Source organism: Lottia gigantea (genome assembly GCF_000327385.1).
Source record: "Lottia gigantea unplaced genomic scaffold LOTGIsca_293, whole genome shotgun sequence".
Taxonomy (NCBI): domain Eukaryota; kingdom Metazoa; phylum Mollusca; class Gastropoda; family Lottiidae; genus Lottia; species Lottia gigantea.
Genome location: NW_008708957.1, coordinates 10,578 through 32,237, shown reverse-complemented (window position 1 = coordinate 32,237; position 21,660 = coordinate 10,578). Strand labels below are relative to the sequence as shown.

General features: G+C 32.1%; 3 protein-coding genes across 3 annotated transcripts in view; 1 reads left to right on the top strand and 2 right to left on the bottom strand.

Moving 5' to 3' along the window:
* Positions 1–6,541, bottom strand: part of LOTGIDRAFT_145160 (hypothetical protein) — a gene marked incomplete at both ends in the record, with an annotated part of 42,049 nt that extends 35,508 nt beyond the window's left edge. The window contains 7 exons of the mRNA XM_009056960.1: positions 648–776; positions 938–988; positions 1,212–1,353; positions 1,619–1,797; positions 2,068–2,155; positions 2,723–2,840; positions 6,340–6,541. Coding sequence (XP_009055208.1) covers positions 648–776; positions 938–988; positions 1,212–1,353; positions 1,619–1,797; positions 2,068–2,155; positions 2,723–2,840; positions 6,340–6,541 — 909 coding nt within the window. The remainder of the gene's footprint in view (positions 1–647; positions 777–937; positions 989–1,211; positions 1,354–1,618; positions 1,798–2,067; positions 2,156–2,722; positions 2,841–6,339) is intronic.
* Positions 6,542–6,724: 183 nt separating this feature from the next.
* On the top strand, positions 6,725–10,322 carry LOTGIDRAFT_205447 (hypothetical protein). Its single transcript, XM_009056959.1, has 5 exons — positions 6,725–6,851; positions 7,242–7,404; positions 7,634–7,723; positions 8,015–9,363; positions 10,241–10,322. Exons 1-4 carry the CDS (start codon positions 6,784–6,786, stop codon positions 8,069–8,071), a joined length of 378 nt encoding a protein of 125 aa, XP_009055207.1. The 5' UTR covers positions 6,725–6,783; the 3' UTR covers positions 8,072–9,363; positions 10,241–10,322.
* A 355-nt stretch (positions 10,323–10,677) lies between these two features.
* LOTGIDRAFT_63492 (hypothetical protein) lies at positions 10,678–13,905 on the bottom strand (the record flags this gene model as incomplete). The annotated part of the gene is made up of 6 exons (XM_009056958.1): positions 10,678–10,794; positions 11,124–11,630; positions 12,054–12,206; positions 12,491–12,661; positions 13,332–13,472; positions 13,804–13,905. Coding segments are annotated over 6 exons (1,191 nt in total), but the record flags the coding sequence as incomplete, so codon positions are not given.
* Positions 13,906–21,660: the final 7,755 nt, after the last annotated feature.

Sequence of the window (21,660 nt, the reverse complement as noted above, 5' to 3'; positions counted from 1 at the left end):
ATTTCTACTATCACTCCCTTCAATACATCTTGTCACATGATAAACCAGCGTTTATTTCCCCATAACAATAACAAGTTCAACATTCATTCCTTATATTTACATTGGTTTATCTTTTGTGATAAAATACGCTAAAATGTTCTATTTTTTAATTGTTCAAATACCCGAAACCGATTCACCGATATCTGTCAATCAAGTTCACCGACCTGCCCCTAACAATATAGTTCTATAAATAGACAGTCTTATTTGGATGATAGAATTATCAAATATTTAATATTCCATTGAAATATTAAGAACAATTGTAAATTTAAATATATTGTAAAATTAAATTAGACTCTAGGTATAAAACTTGGGTCAATCCTTGTTTTCATTTTCGATGTATTCATACGCCTTATTGTCACGTGACAAACTACAGTTATTGGAAAATAAACGCCGCTTTGGCTAACTTGTTTATTGAAGGGAGTGATAGTAGAAATGTAAATATTAAGGGAATGAATATTGGGACTATCATCACTTACGTATTTATTAAAATACAGTCAAGAGTAGACAACTTTATGCCTTTAATGCTGATTAACATTAAAAAAGACTAAAGTGGTTTTGTGCTGTCATGAAATTAAAAGAAAAACTTGAAACCTAAAGAAGCTGCTTACCAATTTTAAACCGATATCATCTTGTTTAAATTGTGAATTAGTTTTACTAGGTAATGTCCAACCACTACGTCTATCTGGCTGAAAATCTTGTTGTAATAACTGAGCATACATAAACCTTGTAAACTTAACCTGGAAAACAATTAAAATAAAAATTGATGTTAAAATGTAAAAATAACGTAACACCATTATTGTCAACCAATTCGCAAAGATTACAGCTTTAATGACCTGATGTATCTAGTATCCTTATTACAAGTAAATATTTCAAAATTTGTAAAAACCGTAAAGCTTACCCGATAAATCACCATGTCTTCTTGAGGGAAATTTTTCATTGATCGACATGCCTGAAATATCAAAGTTGAGTAGTTTCATTTTTTTTGTTAAAACACAGTCATCTGATTTTTAAATCCTTGAGGACATACTTGGTTCTATATTCTCCTTTCAATATGGGATTAAGAGTTCTAACTAGTTTTGAAGACATCATCCTTGGCAAATATAAAAATAGTTCATTTCAAGGACTTATGACCAGTTAACATACCTCTTAATCAAGTTAGAGTAACAACTAACCTTCAAGTCTACAGGATCTCTATAATAAAAAGCTTCAACAGCTGGTGCTACTAGACTAGGATTCTGTTCTAAAACACTAGCAACTGAGGTAGGAATGTAACAATTTGCATAATGTAAATTCTGACTAGCTTTTTCTGGAAATCTGCAAAAAAGAAAAAGAAACTATTTACAGACAGCTTAAAGTTCAGTTATCAACATTTTTAGGTTTTGTTTACTAATTGATTTGCTCTTTTGGAGTTCATATTGGTAATATACAACTCCAAATATGACATTTTGTTGCTATGGAGTAAAAAAGTCTACAGAACACCTTTAATGGAAGGATGTCCACTTTGTAACCCTGCAGATAAAAACGAAAAAAAAAGTTCTACATTTCTAACAAATTGACAAAGAGAAAGCTGAATGTTTACGTTTGTAGTTTTTTCATGATGGCATTTTGTATTTCTGGTTTAGCTTTAGTTAAATGTTCATGTTCTCTGACTATATTGACAGCGTCTGGTACACTAGGTGTAAATAATGGTAAATCTGACATCTCATTGGCGTTCTCAGGTATAGGTATAATATGTAGTTCTCCATTGTATATAAATATCTAAATAAAAAAATACAAATATGAAATGAAAGCCTTTCTCTTCTGATGGTCAAGAGCTCATTATCAGCAAGTAATGCTTGTTTGCATGACTAGCAATAAAAAGCAACAGAACAATATCAACCCTTTCAACCCTAGCGACCAATATATCGGCCACTCAATATATACCCGAGCAGCCGGTATACCGGCCGTTGCTAAGTGATGTCATACAATTCAGGGTATATGGCGTTATATTTTATTTAAACTCAGGATTCAAAGGGTAAACAAACTTACTCTGTTTTCAGCAGTATCTGGATCTAACCATTTGGGTAATACTTCAGCTGCCTCTATTAATATAAACTCTCCATCATTATCATGTATACTGAAATATACAATGACAGTTTATCAATACCAGTATATCTTTTGACAGTATCAATTGTGAGGGTACCACTATAAATCCTTGTAAACTTAACAGAACTTCATGATAAAATAGATTTTTAAATTTTGATGAGTTGAAGATGGAATCTTTGAGATTAAAGTAAGAAGACTGGAAGTCCATTGGAAGTCATGTTAAATATCCCATTCGGATCTTAAAATCAACAAGAATCTTTTATTGACAAATACAAATATCTTATGTATGAGGATTTCTCTGCACTCATGTAAACTCATTATTTCATGTAGAACTTAGTAGAAAGTAGATCGTGTACCAGTCATTTAATTTAGCTTTTGAATCGAGTTCCTATTAATTAACTGATAAATCCTTATACATCATGACTAGTGTTCAAATCGACAAATGAAATGTCATCGCATTCAGAGAACAACACATGAACGAATTAGAATAAGCTTACGCCCGACATCACAAATACTACTCCATATTTATTACCGTGGTTACTGATAGAAAAGTAGCCCACAGTAGAAATATGTTCTATTTTTAGATGATGGTACTTACCTAGCAACAAGTCCAGGACAAGCTTTAGTTAATTGAAACAATAAGTAAACAATAAACCACTCATCATCTATATTATCACCATAATTAGTCTGACCTTGTAAACAACCTGGTTCATCTCCTATAAAATAACAGAGTTAATCTTAGGGTCAATCAGTGGTCATATAGTCTTATATGTAAACTACTTTTACAAACAGATCTGCACATTAAAGGGACAGGTTGTCCATTCTATTTGAACAATCATACTTTAATCTCAGAAACAGTTATTTTTTAGCTAAGCCAATCGGTAAAATGTTCACAGCTCACCGTCGAAATTTGAGCCTTCAAATCCAAACGTTTGAATGTTAAGATGACATTTTAAGATACTCTGCCATGTAGAGAAAAGGCATATATAGAAATAGTGAGTAAAATTCCTAGTTCAAGATAATGTTGAATGAATTATGCAATTTTCGTAATGTCCAGTACTGCTGACGAGTATTAACATATTTTCCAGACTCGAATCAACCCCCCAAAATGGTGCCCTGTCCCTTTAAAGATACAGAAAACTTTGTCATGATATTTATAGTTAAACATCATAAGTCTGCATCTGAAATTGTAGATTCATGTGAAGACAAATTTTTGGAATGCATTATTTTGAAACATTTGAAATAGAGCCTTATCAGCTAGCAATGCATACCCTTACAAAACTATCCTCCTAAGAGTTATCTAATATTGAACAGTGTTATTTCCTCAAAAAACAGTATAGATTGATCTCAACTTCCTTAAATCAAATATATCATAGATAAAAACAAACTCCAACTGAAGTAATTGTTTATAACTGATATTTCAGTAATTTCTCTACAGCGGAACACTGTGACCTATCATATAAACAAGTGTACCACTTCCATTTAATTTCTAGGTAACACAATTATTCATAGTGTGACAACTGACAAATATACGAGCCTAGACAAAATCAGATTAATTTTTAAAAAGTCAATAACAAAGAGGTTCTTTTTACAATTATAAAGCTTACTCCCTCAGTTGATATTTTTGTTATATCAAAAAAATTCAAGAAGTTTTCTGGTCTACCTAAGACTAATGTCTGCACAACAAGAATCGAAGTGATGTAATTTTATAGACGACATAAATGTTGCCAATACAAAGGATGGTTTTAAAGGGATTGAAAGAGTTTTTCTAAATTTTTTATGTGTATCAGGGACAGTGATAGCACCATTCTAATTTTCAGTCACACATCTGCGTTCCTGCAATTTCACAAAAAATAAACGTTTGATGACATCAATAATAGCAAAATATGCTTTATATCACATGATGCCCTTAGCTTTTAGTGAAATCATCAAACACAGATGTCTGATTGAAAATTGATATGGTAGAAATTGATGCTATCAGTGTCCCCTATAAACATAAAAAAATGTGAAAACCTCTTTACAATCCCTTTAATATCTAACTCTTTTGAGCACTAATTGCCACTGAGAGTCGAAACAGGACTGTCCTTTTAATAATCAATTTGTATTTTCGTAAATGTCAAACTATATATAAATAATTGATTCAATATATCAAATTGACATAGTAGCTGAAGGTTACTTGATTTTTGCTCTCAAGGTGATGACCTTATCTCTACATATTAATGTTATTGTTTAAACAAGTTTTAAGGCACCATAAACTGAAATGGCGTCAATGGGATTTGTTCTTCCAATATACAACAAAGCCTTGAAAACTGAATATTCTGCTGAATTTTTTTCAAAAATAACAATTTTTTGAAAAAGTTATAATATAACCAAATGAAGTTAGTTCATAATACAAGGGGTACTCTGTCTACAAAAAATATTGAAAAAAATACTAGACTACACAATATTAATAAAAAAAATCAATATCTTGTTGGCCCTAGGGAGACAAGAGACAGCTACATTTGGTAATTAATTTTATTTGTTGTATAGGACATGGAAAAATGCACATATATCATGACAATGTTAAATTATCATGTGCCGGCATATGAAACTATGTCTTTCTAAATTTCATAATAGAAATAGCCAAAAACCGTTAACACTATGCCCTACATGATCGGTCGATTCTTTAAGAAACATCATGTACAAGTATTTTTTATTGGCTGCATATATATACTTAGTTCTATGTGTCTATTTGTAAATAGAATCCCTAAACATTTTACTTCCAATTAGGCTTTCTCAGCAGAAATACATTATAATTCAAACATTTTTATTACACCAAAATAGCTAGAGTATCGTACTATTAGCTATTTACACCTGTAATCTTACATGTACCACAAAACATAATGCAGGTTACATATTTGTATCTTCTGACCCTGAGCCAGGGAACAAGTAGATAATGAAGTCATCCAATTACATTCACTGGTGTTTTGCCAAAACTTCTTAGTATAACATATGTTTTAGGTGCATTTTTAACAAATACCATCCATAACAGGTGCAGTTCAAACTATTTGCCAAGTTTTTTAAACCTAAATTTATTTAAAACGTATAAACTTAAAACTGATGAACAAAGACAATATAAACAAAACAATAAGCTTATCCTTAAAAAGGGATTGTTTAAAATTTTGTTGGGGGCACTGATAGCATCAATAAGTATCATTACAATTTTCAATCAGGTCTATTTTATTAGAAATGCTGGAACCACAGAAGTCTGATTGAAGATTGAAAATTGTAATAGTGCATATTGACACTATCAGTGTCCCCGATACACATACACAATTTTGAAATTTCTTTACAATACCTTTAGGATGAAGAAAACAAAAGTGACAAAAAAAGGATAACCAGCATTTTAACAAAAGAATTGTTAAAATTTAATATGGTGAAAAAATAAATTAAATAAAAATTCATTTATTATAGATGCTCTCATGAAAATATGGCCAAAGTTGTTAGATGACATCAAATTTGAATTTGAACCAATTCAATAAGGAAAGTTTTAAGGAAAGTCATCAGACAGATTATCTAGATTAAGCTAGGCCTAACAATCCTAAGATGATGTCATGGTCTCACTAGTGAGACACCACTAGAGCCACATACCAATAATGACATCAGATTTAAATAAAACGGTGCACAAGACTTGATAAAAAATAATGATCAATACAGGTTGTTTACAAACAGTTTGAAATTCAAAACACCAAAGTGGGTCAGTGGAACAAGTCAGAGGACATTATTATTCATAATATGTCATCAAAATATAAATGCCATTTAATATCATGTTTAGTTGAGGGCAATAAGTCAAATTCAATAGAGAATAATTTTCATATTGGCCTACTACAAATAGACAAACTAGCATATTGTACAACAATGTGATATTTTTAGTCTAGACTAGCTTTTTAAATGACATTAATATGATTGGTGACCATTTTACCCTCCAATAGATCTAAATACAGCTAAGTTATCCAAATATGATGGATATGATTATTGCCTCTTATCTGACAAGACTCATTCGAATGGATATAAATCATCATTTAATTCATATAAAACAAACATTGAAATCTGTGACAAATTCATGTTGTGACTCATTTCAATAAGGTACATATGACATAACACTCCTTTCTATCATGCAGATTATCCAAAAACACTAAGATTTATAAATCAGAAAATCAGAAAATGATTCCATACCTTTTCCCAAGACAGCATGCAACTCAAATGGATCTTTCTGCCACAAGTAATTTATTATTTCTGGACTCAGCTGTGTTAAATAAACTTCTAACAGGTCATCGAGAAGTATCTTCAGATGTTCTTTTTCCAAATCTCCTGGAAGTGGGGGATAAATGGTGTATTCCACGACATCTTCAGGAACTTTCTTAGTAAATTCTGCCATTCTCAAAACGTTATACTTTCACACTGGCCTACATTAGCAGAGTCCCGTTTATCAAGACCTAGATTTATTTTTTTTGACATGAAGCGTCTGGTTAATAGAGATCGAAATCATTTTCTGAATTTTAGCCAATCAGAATCTCAAATCTTAGTCATCACCTACACAGTCATGTGATCGGAAGTAAAGCAGTCGAAAAGAAATTGTGTTTTTATTTATAAAAAAAATTAAATCTGAAATTCCTTAAAATGTTGAAGCCTAAGGTACTGACCCAGGTGCTTAGTCAAGCAAACACTGGTGGCGTCGGCAGTACATTGTAAGTTTGAAATCAAAGCCTTTCACAAACAGTAGAGACTGGTGTAAGTGGTGAAGAAAAAAAAGGAAGATTTAGGCCTATTATAATTTTCTGCAATTTTCCTCCCCCCTCTCAACTTCAAGACTCTCTCTCTGCCCTGCACAGTTTATTCACCCGTTTTAATTGTCTTTACATTGTCCTGGACCTGACCTGAATCTGTTTTTATGTGTCATTCTTCTGGAGCTGTTTTGTCTTCTCCATGCTTATTTATTTGTGTGTGGAATAATGATATATTCAGCAGACAATCACAAAAGTCACTGGATGTCTTGCAAAAGGGCCCAGGCATGAAAATCCATTAGAAATTTTGTCTCCGTCAGAATGTCATACTTAAAGCATTTATTTTCCTTGTAGATTATTAAATAACGAAGGAGCATTGTTGGCTTATTCTGGATATGGTGATAAAGATGCCTCTGTTGTTTCAGCCATAGCTAGTAATATATGGATTGCTTATACTAAAGCTGGCACACAAGGTTTAGGAGACCCCAATCTAAATTGTATTTTAACAGAATGTAATGTAAGTATGATTGATGACAATGTTAAACCTATTTCTGGTTTTGTAGAAGTTAATATGTTCAAATATTATAACATAGAATGGACTGAAGGGTACCAATTCTTGTTATTATATTATCGTAATGCATTTTTAATATTCATTCACATATTTAAAAAAATTGGAAAACTTTGTTGGTCTCTTTGCTTCAATGGTGTACTTGGAAATCATGTTTAAAACTGTTCTCTCTTTTCAGGAAGGTAAACTTGGTATAACTAAAGTTGCAAATTTATTATTATGCATGTGTACAAAAGAAAGTGTTGGATTTGGAATGCTAAAAGCTAAGGTAAAGTTCATTAGAATTAGTATATTGCAGTTATTTATTTGTAAATGCTGCTCATGCTCAATTTGACTACCAATAGTTACAGATATAATTAATGGCCTTCTTTGATGTGACTTTTACTGATACCAAACACCAACTTGAAAAATGAAATTGGTGAAAACCATTAAATTCTCAGGCTTTATCCTTCCCATTAAGCATTCAAAATCATGTTTGGAATTGGATTCTTAATACCAGGCATAAAATTATTGGCAAAATTTTGAGCTCATTTGCAGATCCATACACTATCTTTTTCAGCTTGCAGCATTGGCAGAATATTTACAAGATCCTTTATCTCAAGTAGCATCGTCCTGATAAACACCTTACCAGACCTTTAAATGGTGCTGATTTCTGTAGTTCTTATCATGTGAATTATATAGACATTAAGAAGATTTTGTCGATACCTTTTACACCCACTATACTGAATTTGTAAAGACTATTGCAGCTTTTGTAGGATTATGGACTTCATATTTATAAAGATAGTCGTCTTATTTTGTCTTTAAGAAGTCTACTGTGGTCTTTTGTATACTAGTGACATAATGTTATTGTCTGACTAAACAGTCTTTGTAAAGACTATCAATTAAACATCTTTAGCTTATAGTATATATGAATGTTTTCAAAATGGATATTGATTTTTTGAATCACATTGAAAGAATATGTATATATTCCCCCCATCTGGTAAAACAAAATACAACTCAAACTATTCAGTTCAATTTATTTTGTTGTTTACTTCACACATTCTAGATAAGGCTTTCATTTGTATTAAATAATCAATAATATTGATATGATCACCTAGTATATCAAAAATATTGGATTAAAATTTGAGATGTAAGAAATTATTTCATCAATTCAACAATTAACTTCTTTGTGAATGACATACATTATATTGTTTGTTAATAAACTTTGTTATCATAAACTTGTTCCTTAGCTGAGTGACTTTGGTATCTTCAACATCTGCTTCAAACCAACAACATGGTTTTTTTAGTCAGCCTTTGCGAGGTCCTGAGTTCAGACTCTAAGGAAACATCCTTTGACAATACCAGAAAGCATATCAGTATCTCCAGACATAGCTGTAAGGAACAGGATTACAATTTAACACATTAACTTGTTTTTCGCTATGAAATTGTAAAATAACAACAAATTTATGAATAAAATTCATAGATGAACAGTTTAAGGTTTCACTCAGATAATGCTGGAAAATACATCAAATTAAATTAACGGAGTTTTACATCCTGCTGATAACGCTGTCTGCAAGTAGCATTTGCCTACACTTTATTTTTACAACGGTCATGAAATCTTTAACATGAAAGCCTGGTACTCCCATCCCAATGACTAGACAGTATTCCCATGTAAGCCTCACATGGTCAAAAAATCAATTCTGGTTCTATAGGATGTATATCTCAAGTTTCCTTGCTGTCTTGAGCACTTCATTGTTACTCCAGTTTTTATTTTTCACTTTGATTCTTTCTTAATATTTGATAAGGATGTTCAGGTTGGTCAATATTAGTCCTATGTAACCATCCTTTATAATATTTCATGAAATGTTCAAAGCCAGTCTGCAAACTTTGTAAATTTGAATCTTTTTCACCACTTAAACTTTCATTTTCCTACAATGTAAAAAGCATTTCTTCAAGTGTTATGTCTTACTCTTCTGCACCTAATGGAGCTAATGAAGTATGCAATGAGGTCTAATCTTTTCCAATTTCCAACTGTCGAGAACTTTTAGCATGAAAACACAGCCTCAGTTTATTGTCCCATCTGGACAACTTTCTACATGCCAGTCCCTCTAGCCTGCATCACTGAGGGAAATCTGGTTGAACAATCTTACGGTACTAAGCATTTCTAGAAAAACACCCAATCAAGTCTGTATTAAGATTTAAGCTACTAAGAAATAATGTGGTGAATAGCTTCTCCTGTTGTATAAGTTTAAGTTATATTTTGATGACAGTATTGTTTGCAAGCAGTTATAAGTTGAGTAGGTGGGAATGCTGGGGAATCATGCCAAGATTCAGTATGTATTGGGATACAAGGGGAACCATACATTTCTCAGATTCAGAGCTTAAATTATTGTAATAATTCAAAATTTTCAGGTAATAATTTATTGTTTCTAGACTAAGTTTCCTTGCTGTCACATTCACAAATCAACTTTCTACTTTTGATTTCATCATTATTCAAAAACTAAATATTTGCACTGTGGGTAAGTGCGTTTCACCATTGAGCTGCAGGCACATGAGGAGACAAAATATCTCCAGTCAGTTGTTTTCCATCTTGTCGAAAATCACATGCCAATCATGCAATACAAAGGAAAAATGAATCTGATTGGATGCTGATGCTCTGTCTTGCAGACAATAAAACAATCAACGACAAATCATGTGCAATGTTAGTAATCATGTAACTCAAGATTGGAGTTGGGGTTGATTGTTCGTGTACCCAAACCCTTAGCTTTGTGTTTCCAACTTGTAAAGAATGCAGTGCCCTACTTACCAGCTTGACAAGAAGTTGTTTTCCTTTCTCAATATATTTTTCAATGTTCATAATCAATGCTGTATCTGGTTTTAGGTCTAATTCTTCCATTTTGATCAACAACTGAGTTTTATAATAAAAATTCATTCCACTGGATCTTAATAGGTTAGAAAATACTTCCATTGTTGGCTCACTGTCTAGATCCTAAAACAAAACAATTTGTAGATTGGGATATGGTTTAACCTATAAGATATGCTACCAATCAGAGGCATTTGCCACCTAGAAAGGATGTACGCTCACTTCATTTTTCAACAAATTCAAAAAGATTTTAACAGGTTTGAAATTTTAAAAGGACAGATGGTTTGGGGAGTTAAAATTTTAATTTCAAACACTTTATAGTGCTCAATTTGTGGAAAATTTGTTGAACTGTGCCTTAATAAGCAATCAGAATGAAATACCTCTATATCTTTCAACAATTGTAAACCATCTTTTAACTGATAACATGTTAAGGCTAAATTTGTTAATGTTTCCATATTGGGTTGAAGATGATTATCTGTCATAAGTTGTAGTACAGTCTGAAAAATAAGCAGCACTATTTTGACATAAGCATAACATATTTTCACTGGTTTGTAATAATGCAATTCATAATGTGCTTGTAGGGTTATCAAATGCAAACTTATATAATTACAGTATGCATATTACAATTACATCACTGGCATTTTCTTGTCAAGTAGAGGACTCTAAAAACGCTACAATGGTCCTCATACCAGAGTGATCACCAGTTGTATATGGTGTGAATAAGAATAGCAGTGATAAGTTTTGCAACTGAGTTATGAGAGTTGCGTTTGAAACTCGTGGCCATATGCAACTGGTTATCACTATGGTGTGAGGACATGTAACTTACCCTTGCATTATCATTGTCACAACGTAATGCTCTTCTTCTAATCAAACTATTACAAAATTCTTGATCAGGCCTCACTTTTTGGTCTTTCATTATTTCTAACAAATTATCTTCTGCTTCTAATGTGTGTTCACTACAATCTAATAGCAGTGAAAATATCCTGATGTCTGGTTGAACTTGATTACTTTTCATATGATGCAAAACTGCGTCTGCTCCTCCAAATAGGACCAACTTGTTTGCACGTTTTGTGAAATCAATTGTGGAAAGCAATTCATCTACATCTATATGTTTTTCAATTAATAAATTTGGCGAATTCTCACTTGGGACTAATGATTTTTCTCCAGAACTTTCTAATACTTCAGAAGGATTTTCTGATTCTTCAATGAAAGTATCGGATTTCTCTGAGTTTGATAACTGAAATTCAAAATGGCTGTCACGCACAGCTTTTAGCATAAAGTTGTAAACAATCCCACTTGGTTTGACACCCATGTCTTGCATTTTTTGCCATACCTACAAATAGAGTTGAATTTACACTTGAAATTGAATTATACCAAGGAAACAAAATTATGCTTCAAAATACTCTTTCTATATCAATATATTTTTTTGACCTACTTGGAATTCCAAAGCATTTTCCTTGATGATGGTGAATATTTGAAACAGCATGTCAACAGCATAAAATAAGCTCTTACAATAAGTGCTTCTGCCCTAGTTTAGCCTATGAAGATTGTACATTTTACTGCAGTAGAAATAACTCCTGATTACCTATATTTAATAGGTTTTGAACACTGAATGTAAATGAAATAAACATCATATACACAAAACTCTCAAGTTAAATAAAGAAAAAAAGTATGGCGTAAATGTTATGTAAAGTCACTTGGTAATGGGTATGGGTTCACTTTGGCAGCATTAAACACAATACCAAATACATAATACCATAAGAGCCAATTTGAATCCTTTCTGTTGGTCTATTATACAAACAGACAATAATGTACTGAAGCAACTTGATTCTAGTTCATCTGGATATCTCACACAAATATCATCCATTATCTCAAAACAGGTCTGCAAATCACCACATTTACCAAATGCCTTCAAATGAGAAAACAAACCTGACATGGAATATATGCAAGTTTAAATTTGTTTTAGAAAAAGGAACGATAGGGACATAAGTTAAAACATGTTCATCTGACAAAAATATATCAAAAAGGCTCAGCATCAATATCATAAAGATTTGATAAAAATCAATGAAAAAATAAGTAAATCAGCATATGAAATTTAATACTAGACCAAAAAGACTTTTTCTGTTTAATTTTATCAAAATAAAATTGTGATGAGCAAATACTTTATCGATCTTTTGTATTTCTATATATTACCTTTATCATAGCAGTAGATGTTTTATAATTCGGAATCCAATCTTTTTCTTTCATAGTTACCCTCAGTTTCACAGCTCTCTGTAAACCCTCTTCTTGCCATGGTGAATTAGCACAAGCATTGAATAAAGCTGAATAAACATAAGCATTGGCATAATAGCCCATTTTCTTCATCTGTAAAATATGGGATCGCAAAAATGAAATGTCTCCTTACATGTTCTTCATATAAACAACTAAGAGATTTGAATGATAGGGGTCAGATATTTCCACATTGCATACTGCTTGTCATCTTCACAATGTCAAGCTATTATAAACTACATCTTAAACCTTGACTGCAATAGCACCATTGGATTGTACGCTTCCAAATATAACAAATCAGAGCCCTCTACAAAAGGTTGTATATCAGAAGCCATAATGTTTACATTATTAACAATACGGGCCCTGATTGAATGTATTCCCTGGAGTAAAATCCAATCAAATTGCTGCATTCTATGATACAGGGAAGGTGGCTATTGCAGTCAAGGTATTAGACAGAGGTATTAGATGCAGTTGGTAATAACTTGACATTGTGAAAATGATTGCCAGTTGGTCAAGAACTGTTTCTAAGAATAGCAGAGTGATCAAATTCAAACTTCAAATCTTCATTTTATGATTACATATATTATACACGGTTTCAATAATATTAGCTGAAACTGGGGCGTATGGGAAGAAAATGCAACAATAATATACGTCCAGTCCTCACGGAGAATATAACATATGGTTCTATGACATTAAATCAAATACCGGTAGTGTTCTTTTGCTTTGCTTATTCAGAAAGAAATTATTAGAAATTTCTCTGATTTACCTTGTTATATATCTGGAAAGCTTTTTCAGTCAGACCAGCTTTAGCTAATATATTGATTAAGACAGAGAATGTATAATAATCTGGTAGCACTCGATCTCTTTCTAACATCCATTTCTCAAATACATCAACAGCTTCTTTAATCTACAAGATAGACTCTAGATTATAAGAAACAGAATCACAGGTCAAAATTTGCTCACATAGACACTAACTTAGTTTTATGGTTCATACTCTTTGCTTTGTGAATATGAATTATAGTTTATTGGATTAAGATGAAACTGTTAAAACTGTTTGGAGAGAGACATAAATAAGATGTAAGCATCCAAACATAGACTAGAAGACCTCTTTCTGATCCTTTTAATGATTCTTAAAGCTCTTGAAGAATTCATCACTAACATGCTACAGACACCTGAAGATAATCTTTCACATGGAAAAATGGGATAACATGGTTGAAGGAATATAAATTAAACGGTACCTGTCCTTTCTTTGCCAGTTTTTTCATTTGTAAAGCATACCAGACGGGCACATTTTTCCTTTCAGTAGCTGACAATCTTCTGTGTGGTTTCACAAACTCTTCATATCTAAAATAAATCACAGGGTTCATACAGCACTTTGCCTCAAAAATCCAAATACTTTTCAAGGACTCTGGGCTTTGAAATTCAAGGACTTTTCAATGATATTAGTCTGACAGAATACACATGTACCTAACTTCTGAACTATGAAATCAATAAAGATAGTTAATATTTGTCAATGGGGTTAATGATAGAAATATACACAATTTGACTCAACTCAAAATTCAAGGGCTTTTCAAGAGAAAATGGGGTTTTTATGGTGTTTTCAAAGACTTTTTTTTATAGCAAGGTTTTTCAAGGCAACGGACGGAATTCAAGGGTTTTTCAAGGCTGTGCGAACCCTGAATCAATAGACAATGGTATTTTCAATAAGTTATTATTCAGACTAAAATACATTAGTTTTGCTATGGTGGACACTACTTGTCACCTGAGGCAACCCACAGAAAATATTTCTCTGAACAGATCCCGGAGATTATGAGATTCAGTCATATAGTTTTGGCACCAGGTAAGTCCACTGATGCACAAAGGTTCATTTTGGCCAGACGAAGTTAGAAAATTTCAATTTTTTGGAGGTGGTATACCTTGAAAGTCAAATTTCTTCAGAAAAAAAAAGCTTACTTTTGGAAATGATTTAGAATATTTTTTCCACAAAGAATTTTCTACTTACTGGTCCTCATCACTTCTCCTGTCATGTCTCTTATCACTTAAACTTCCAAAACTTTTCTTCCATTTTCTTTTATCATCGACATCTTCCTTCCAATGGTTACCCAAATCATCACTGAAGCTGTTTAATTGTGGATCAGATTGAGACCTTCTTATAGATTTCCTTTCAGCAAACATTTCATTTCTATCAGAACTATCAATGTCTGCTTCTATATCAGAAGACAGACCATATTCTTCATTCTCTGCTGAAGATCTTGGTTGATCATATCGGACGCGTTTGTATGCTCCATCACGTTTGTAATTTCTAGTTCTTTGATTTAATGCAATTTCATCAGGATCATCAAAATCTTGTACTTGAAGTTCCTCATCGCTTTCATAATCTTCATCAACCTCTGAAACAGCTAAAGATTCCCATTCATTTTGGTGTTTATAGCTTTTGTATGAAGGTTGCATGTCCCTATAATTTTCATTATCATACCTCTTGTGTGCAGGTCTATGGTATCTTTCTGGAAACTTAACTTTCTTATAAAATGAACTACCACTTATTTCTTTATCAGTAAATTTCATCTGGACATTGGTATGAGAAAATATTTTATTGACTCTTGAATTACCTTTGGTATTATGACCTTGTTTTCTAACATAATGGTCTTTTTGGTTGAAATCATTGTCTTCCATCCAGTTTTGGTTGAAATTTTGCCTTTTCCTGCCTTCATGATTTCTGTCAAATCTGTCTTCTCTGCCTCCATACTTTCTGTCAAATCTATCTTCTCTATGTTCATAACTTCTGTCAAATACATCTTCATTTCTGTCAAATCGATCTGTTCTATTGTTATAACTTCTGTCAAATCTGCCTTCATTTCTGTCAAATCTATCTGCTCTAGGGTTATTATTTCTGTTAAATCTATCTTCTCTGTGTCCATTCTTTCTGTCAAATCTACCTTCTCTGTGTTCATAACTTCTGTCAAATCTACCTTCTCTCTGTTCATAACTTCTGTCAAATCTGCCTTCATTTCTGTCAAATCTATCTGCTCTTTGCTCATAATTTCTGTTAAATCTATCATCTCTGCCTCCATACTTTCTGTCAAATCTGCCTTCATTTCTGTCATAACTTCTGTCAAATCTGTCTTCATTTCTGTCAAATCTTCTTTCTTTGCCTTCATACTTTCTGTCAAATCTATCTTGCCTGTCTTCTATATAATTTCTATCTAATCTACCTTTATTTCTAAAATTTCTGTCATATCTAACCTCTGTATGTTCATAGCTGCCTTCAAATTGATCAATTGCATTATTTTGATCAAAGCGACCTCTAAAATTTCTCTCCATTGGATAGTTAGACTTTTCTTTGAATTGGGCTTTTTGGTTTCCTAGACTGTCTTCCTCTAAATCTAAATTATTGCCATTTGAAATTGCCTTGTCCCTTCCCCTGGATCTATTTCCAAAGGAATCCTGTTCTAAAGACTCTTTGGGAAGTTTCTCTGAAAGTTCTTGGTCAAGGGCCTTATCTTCAGGGCTTAAAACTCTGTTGTGAAGTTTTCTGGGCAAACCTCGTCTTGAAAGACTTTCAGGATCCGAGGAATCAGAATACGGAGCTCTGGCAAAATTAAACTGATGATTTAATTGGCATTGTCTGAAGATTCTATGGCTCTTGATGTATGGCAATAACTGCAATCCTTGTTTCAAAGCTCTCAAATACACTGCTGTATTTAGGTGTGCCATGTTTACTGAAAGGTAAAATACTTACTAAATCATTTTTTCTAGTCTAAATAATTGCTTACCTAGGCCTAGTTTACATATTATGAAATGCAATGAGTGTTAGCTACACTTTAAGTTTAACACACCAGAAGCCTACTCATAGCCTGTGGTAGTTACTGAAATTATCATTGTGCACCAGATAAGGATACTTATAAGCTGGCAAGGGTGTATGTACAGATAATATTACTGAAACTCATGATTGACATTAAAAAGAACTTTAATATTTTGTTTGTGGTCTGTAGCCTAATGAAAGAGTTATCTCCCATCACAGTCAATCATAAACAAGAAAGTTCCAATTCCCTGAGAAGAAAAGATGATGTTTCATGACAAGATTTCGCCCCTTATTTGTAGCTTCCTTTACCCCAAGATACCTTTTTATTTCAAACCACAGAGCATCCCTTTCCTCTTTAAAATACAATAATATTGCACATGCTTTTCTTCATGACGACTTCGTAAAATTCCATACTCATTTAGTTTGATTTCCAATCACAAAACGAAATAACTTGTAATAATGTAAAAATACACCAGCATATATATCAGGAGGGGCAATGGAATGTTTAGTTGAAGTTATGGAATAGGTAGATTGTCAGATTTTACAGTTCATTCAGTTTTATCAAGATCGGATTTTAAACTGTAGCCTCTATAGACCTATTCAAAGCGACTATGTAGGCCTACCTATCGTGTCCACAAGCCAAATTTGAAGCGTTTTTACTTAGTCAGGGGCAATAACTCCGAAACTCTTCATCCGATTATTACCAACTTTGAACTTGACCAAGATCTCATCAAAATATATGCATGCATTCCAAGTTTCATCAATTGCTACTCAGTTTCAGATCAGACAAAAAAAAAACCTGCAGCCTCTGCAGAAATGTGACGGACGGACATAGGCGACGGCGAAGAAAGTATACGGAGGGGCAATGTAAAGTATTTGGTTGCAGATAATGGAATTGGTGGGTGTTTACAGGTGATGCTCTGCAATAAAATCCGCCGAAAAATATCGGGTAATAACCCGAAAACCAAGGAAAATAGGCTACAGCTAAAATACATTGGAATCTTTCGGGCAAACCAGTCTATCCCATCCCGTCCCCTTCGGCCTATGTATCGCGCCCTTTCCCCATGTTCCTATAGCAACGATTTAATATCCTTCCCCACACTCAAGGAATGTATTTTATTAAACCTACCTGAATATGCTACCTTTACCATTTGCATAGCCTACTGTATATATTTCTATGTAGACGTATTATAATTAGGCATAATCAACCCTCTTTTGTGCCTTGAACTAATGAGAATGGCAGCTGCAAATGACATGGAACATGGTCATTTTTCTCCCTTGTATACAAATACCTTTTCAATGGAATTGTCTACCTTATGTCATGATGCCTAATAATGTTTTATACTGGTACTAGCTTGTTAGTAGGCTACATTTGTAACATAAAATTATGGCAAAATATTTTGCTGTTGTTGCATAAACTTGATACCTCTTTATGCTTTGGTGTTAAAGAATGGTTTTCAAAACTCCAATTTAATAGAAATTTTATTAATCAATATTTCAAACATAGAAATTTGTCTAAACACCAGTTCTACAAGATTCTACAAAAGACTTAGACAGTCTACTGGCATGGCAATGATCGTATAAAAAACATACTTTAAAGCATTTTCTTAAAATGATATATAAATCCAATATAAATCCAATGACAAAGAAGCTGTCGTAAAAATCAGTTTGATTTATCAAGTGTGAAAACATTGGTTAAATTCACGCAACCCTGAACCCTTTCAACCCGAAGAAGCAATTGCAATACCTAAGCAGCGCGGTAAAGCTTCTGTTAACAAGTTGCCATCACATAACATTAACGTCGTGCGCTTTTAGTTATGTTACTTGAAGTTCAGGGTATATGACGTTTTATTTCTTTCAGGCCCTCGCAATAATTTTGAATAAAGATTTGCTTGTCTCAGGTACCCTTCTTAAATCTAGATGACCTACAAGGAATAAGACAATGAAAAAACAGATTAAAGAAAAAGCAACTTTAAGATGAAGATATCAGATTTTATTTTGAAAAGTACAAGTGACTAAATGACTAAACTATATAAAAATGTTTTTCTACCGTATCCCTTAAATCTATAAAAAAAACACACTTTAAAATGAGGAATAATGGCACATGAAAGCTTATTATAAGTTTATTAATAAGTTGTAAAATCTACTGTCTTGGCACTTTTGTGGGTATATTAAACTGTACCAATTATTGTATCTACGGACAAGGTGTAAGACAATAATTCATAAGAAAACAGAAACATTTAAAGGGACAGTGCACAGGTTTCCAAATTTTTTATGTGTATCGGGACACTGACAACATCAAATTTGCACCATTCCAATTTTCCTGCAACTCCACAAAAAAGAAGTGATTGATGATGTCACTTATCGAAAAAATCCTTTATTACATAAGGCCCTTCGTGATTAGTGACATCATCAAACACTTAGTTTAATTGGAATTTTAGGAACCACAGTCGTCTAAATGGAAATTTGAGTGGTGCGAATTAATTCTATCAATGTCCCCCTTACACATGAAAAATTTAGAAAACCTCTTTACAATCCCTTAATAAAATATTGATTATATCGAAAAAGTTTAAAAATTCACAGCAGTGCAAGTGTAAGTTCTAATTCATATAGAATTTTAAAACTTATAATGAATACATGTTAAATGTGAATAATATAATGAAACAACATTAAAAACCAAACAAAAGAGCATGAAAAAAGCTGAAAACAAAATAGAGGCAGGATTTAAAATGATTATGGATACTCAGGAACCCTTTTAATATTATGATATGAATATGGTTGATAGGCACCCCTTTTTGGGTCTTGATGCAGGTCGGAGGAGCTGACATGTTCAGATGGGAAAAAAACAGAGGCCCTGCGCGCTACAGACTGTGCACATTAAGGATCCCTCTACAGTTGGAAATCCAAAAAGAGTAAGCTTTAAAAATTACCCTCATTGTCCAATGCATGGCATTGCTGTCTTCATCAGCTCAAAAGGTTCAGAAAAGTAGGATGTAAAATCTTAATCATTTCATTTCTGTATAAGGGCTTATAAAGACTTGATGCAATTTTCAATGACATATATTATGTAACCTGTAGGCCTATAGAGAAGTACATTTTGATCAAAACTCTTAAAGAGTATTTCAATACTTAAAAAAAATCCATTTTTTGATATACTGATATGCGCATAATTAATTAGAATAACAATATCACTAGTATGTTCACAAATCAATAATAATACCGGTTAATAACTGAGCATGATCAGGCTAACTAAAGCTGCCATAAAAAGGCCGAACATAACAAAAATCATAAAATAATACACAAATTATATAATTTCACATCTAATTGACACTGTTGTACAATCATTTTTACTCAAAAGAAAATAAGGGCCCACAAAACTTTTTAAGTTGAAGATAATTTTGATCGATAGATTCTTTGTAAAATAGAGGTCCTCTACTTTATGGCTCACAAAAGAAAACTTTTATCTTTATTTCCAGAATCATTTTACAAAATTGAATGGACCTTATATTTCATACCTCCTTCATTTCAGAAAGTGGGAGGAGTCATACTTTGCTAGAACAATAATAATGATAATGGCAAGCAAATTAAACAAATGAGAAATAATCAACAAGCAACAAAAACACAACAACAAATAACAAAGCAACAGATGTATAACAATGTAAATAATGATATAAAGTGATATACTGAATCAGAATGTGAAATCAAATCACAGACAGACATCTTGGATCTCCATTCAATAACTTACAGACGAATCAACGGTCCTGCCCCTCACACCAGAGTGATCACCAGTTGCATATGGTTGGAATAAGAATAGCAGTTATAAGATTCGAACACAACTCTCACGCAACTGAGTTGAGAGTTACATTCAGAACTCATGACCACTTTCATTATTCACAACCATACACTACTGGTGTGAGGGCACCTTTATATAAATAGAAACCTTAATTAAGAATACTTTTCTAATAAAAAAAAAAATTCTCTGATAATCTTAAAAGTAAAAATATCGTTTGATTAGGGTTAAAATTAGGATTATTCAGATAAAAGGGTTAACAAGAGTTAAAAAAAAAAAGAGTTACATGACCTTAAAAAGTGTTAAGTCATGGTGGTTAAGTTTAAAAGGAAGAAATGTTTTTAACAATTTGCTCCCGTTAAGTGTGTTTGTTGTTTCTATACTAATTAGTCCCAACTCTTACTTTCCTGGTTAAAACCAGTAGATGAATGGAGGTACATTCTGTTATCTTTGAATTGAAAAAAAGCTTGAAATCTTTGAAAAGAAATAAATTTTGTTATCTATTGTATTACATTTTGTTATTTTTGAATGAAGATACATTTTGTTATTTTTGAATGAAGATACATTTTGTTATTTTTGAATGAAGATACATTTTGTTATTTTAGAATGAAGATACATTTTGTTATCTTTGAATAGAGATACATTTTGTTATCTTTGAATACAGATACATTTTGTTATCTTTGAATAGAGATACATTTTGTTATCTTTGAATAGAGATACATTTTGTTATCTTTGAATTGAAATACAGCTTGTTATCTTTGAATAGAAAAACAGCTTGAAATCTTTGAAAAGAAATAAATTTTGTTATCTATTGTATTACATTTTGTTATTTTTGAATGAAGATACATTTTGTTATTTTAGAATGAAGATACATTTTGTTATCTTTGAATAGAGATACATTTTGTTATCTTTGAATAGAGATATATTTTGTTATCTTTGATTAGAGATACATTTTGTTATCTTTGAATAGAGATACATTTTGTTATCTTTGAATTGAAATACAGCTTGTTATCTTTGAATAGAAAAACAGCTTGAAATCTTTGAAAAGAAATAAATTTTGTTATCTATTGTATTACATTTTGTTATTTTTGAATGAAGATACATTTGGTTATTTTTGAATGAAGATACATTTGGTTATCTTTGAATAGAGATACATTTTGTTATCTTTGAATGGAAATTCATCCTGACGCACACATTTTCTCATCATTGCATTAGAATATTTTTTCCAAAATTTGAAATTCTCACTTTGACAATCTTTTTTGCATACAAGTTATAAAATATTAAATTATTATGCCAATGCATCTAGAAAACTAACAGAACATTTAGACAAAGTACATGTAAATCATGTAAAATTCCAAAGTTGTTCGATTTCTTGAAAGATCTAGTATCTTATAACATAAATTAACAAAAACATAACAGTGGTCTTTCTTTCTCTGCATCTTTCCTTCCAAACTTCCAGTGAAATGAAATTCCTGCCATCTATTGGATATCTTATGAATCTGT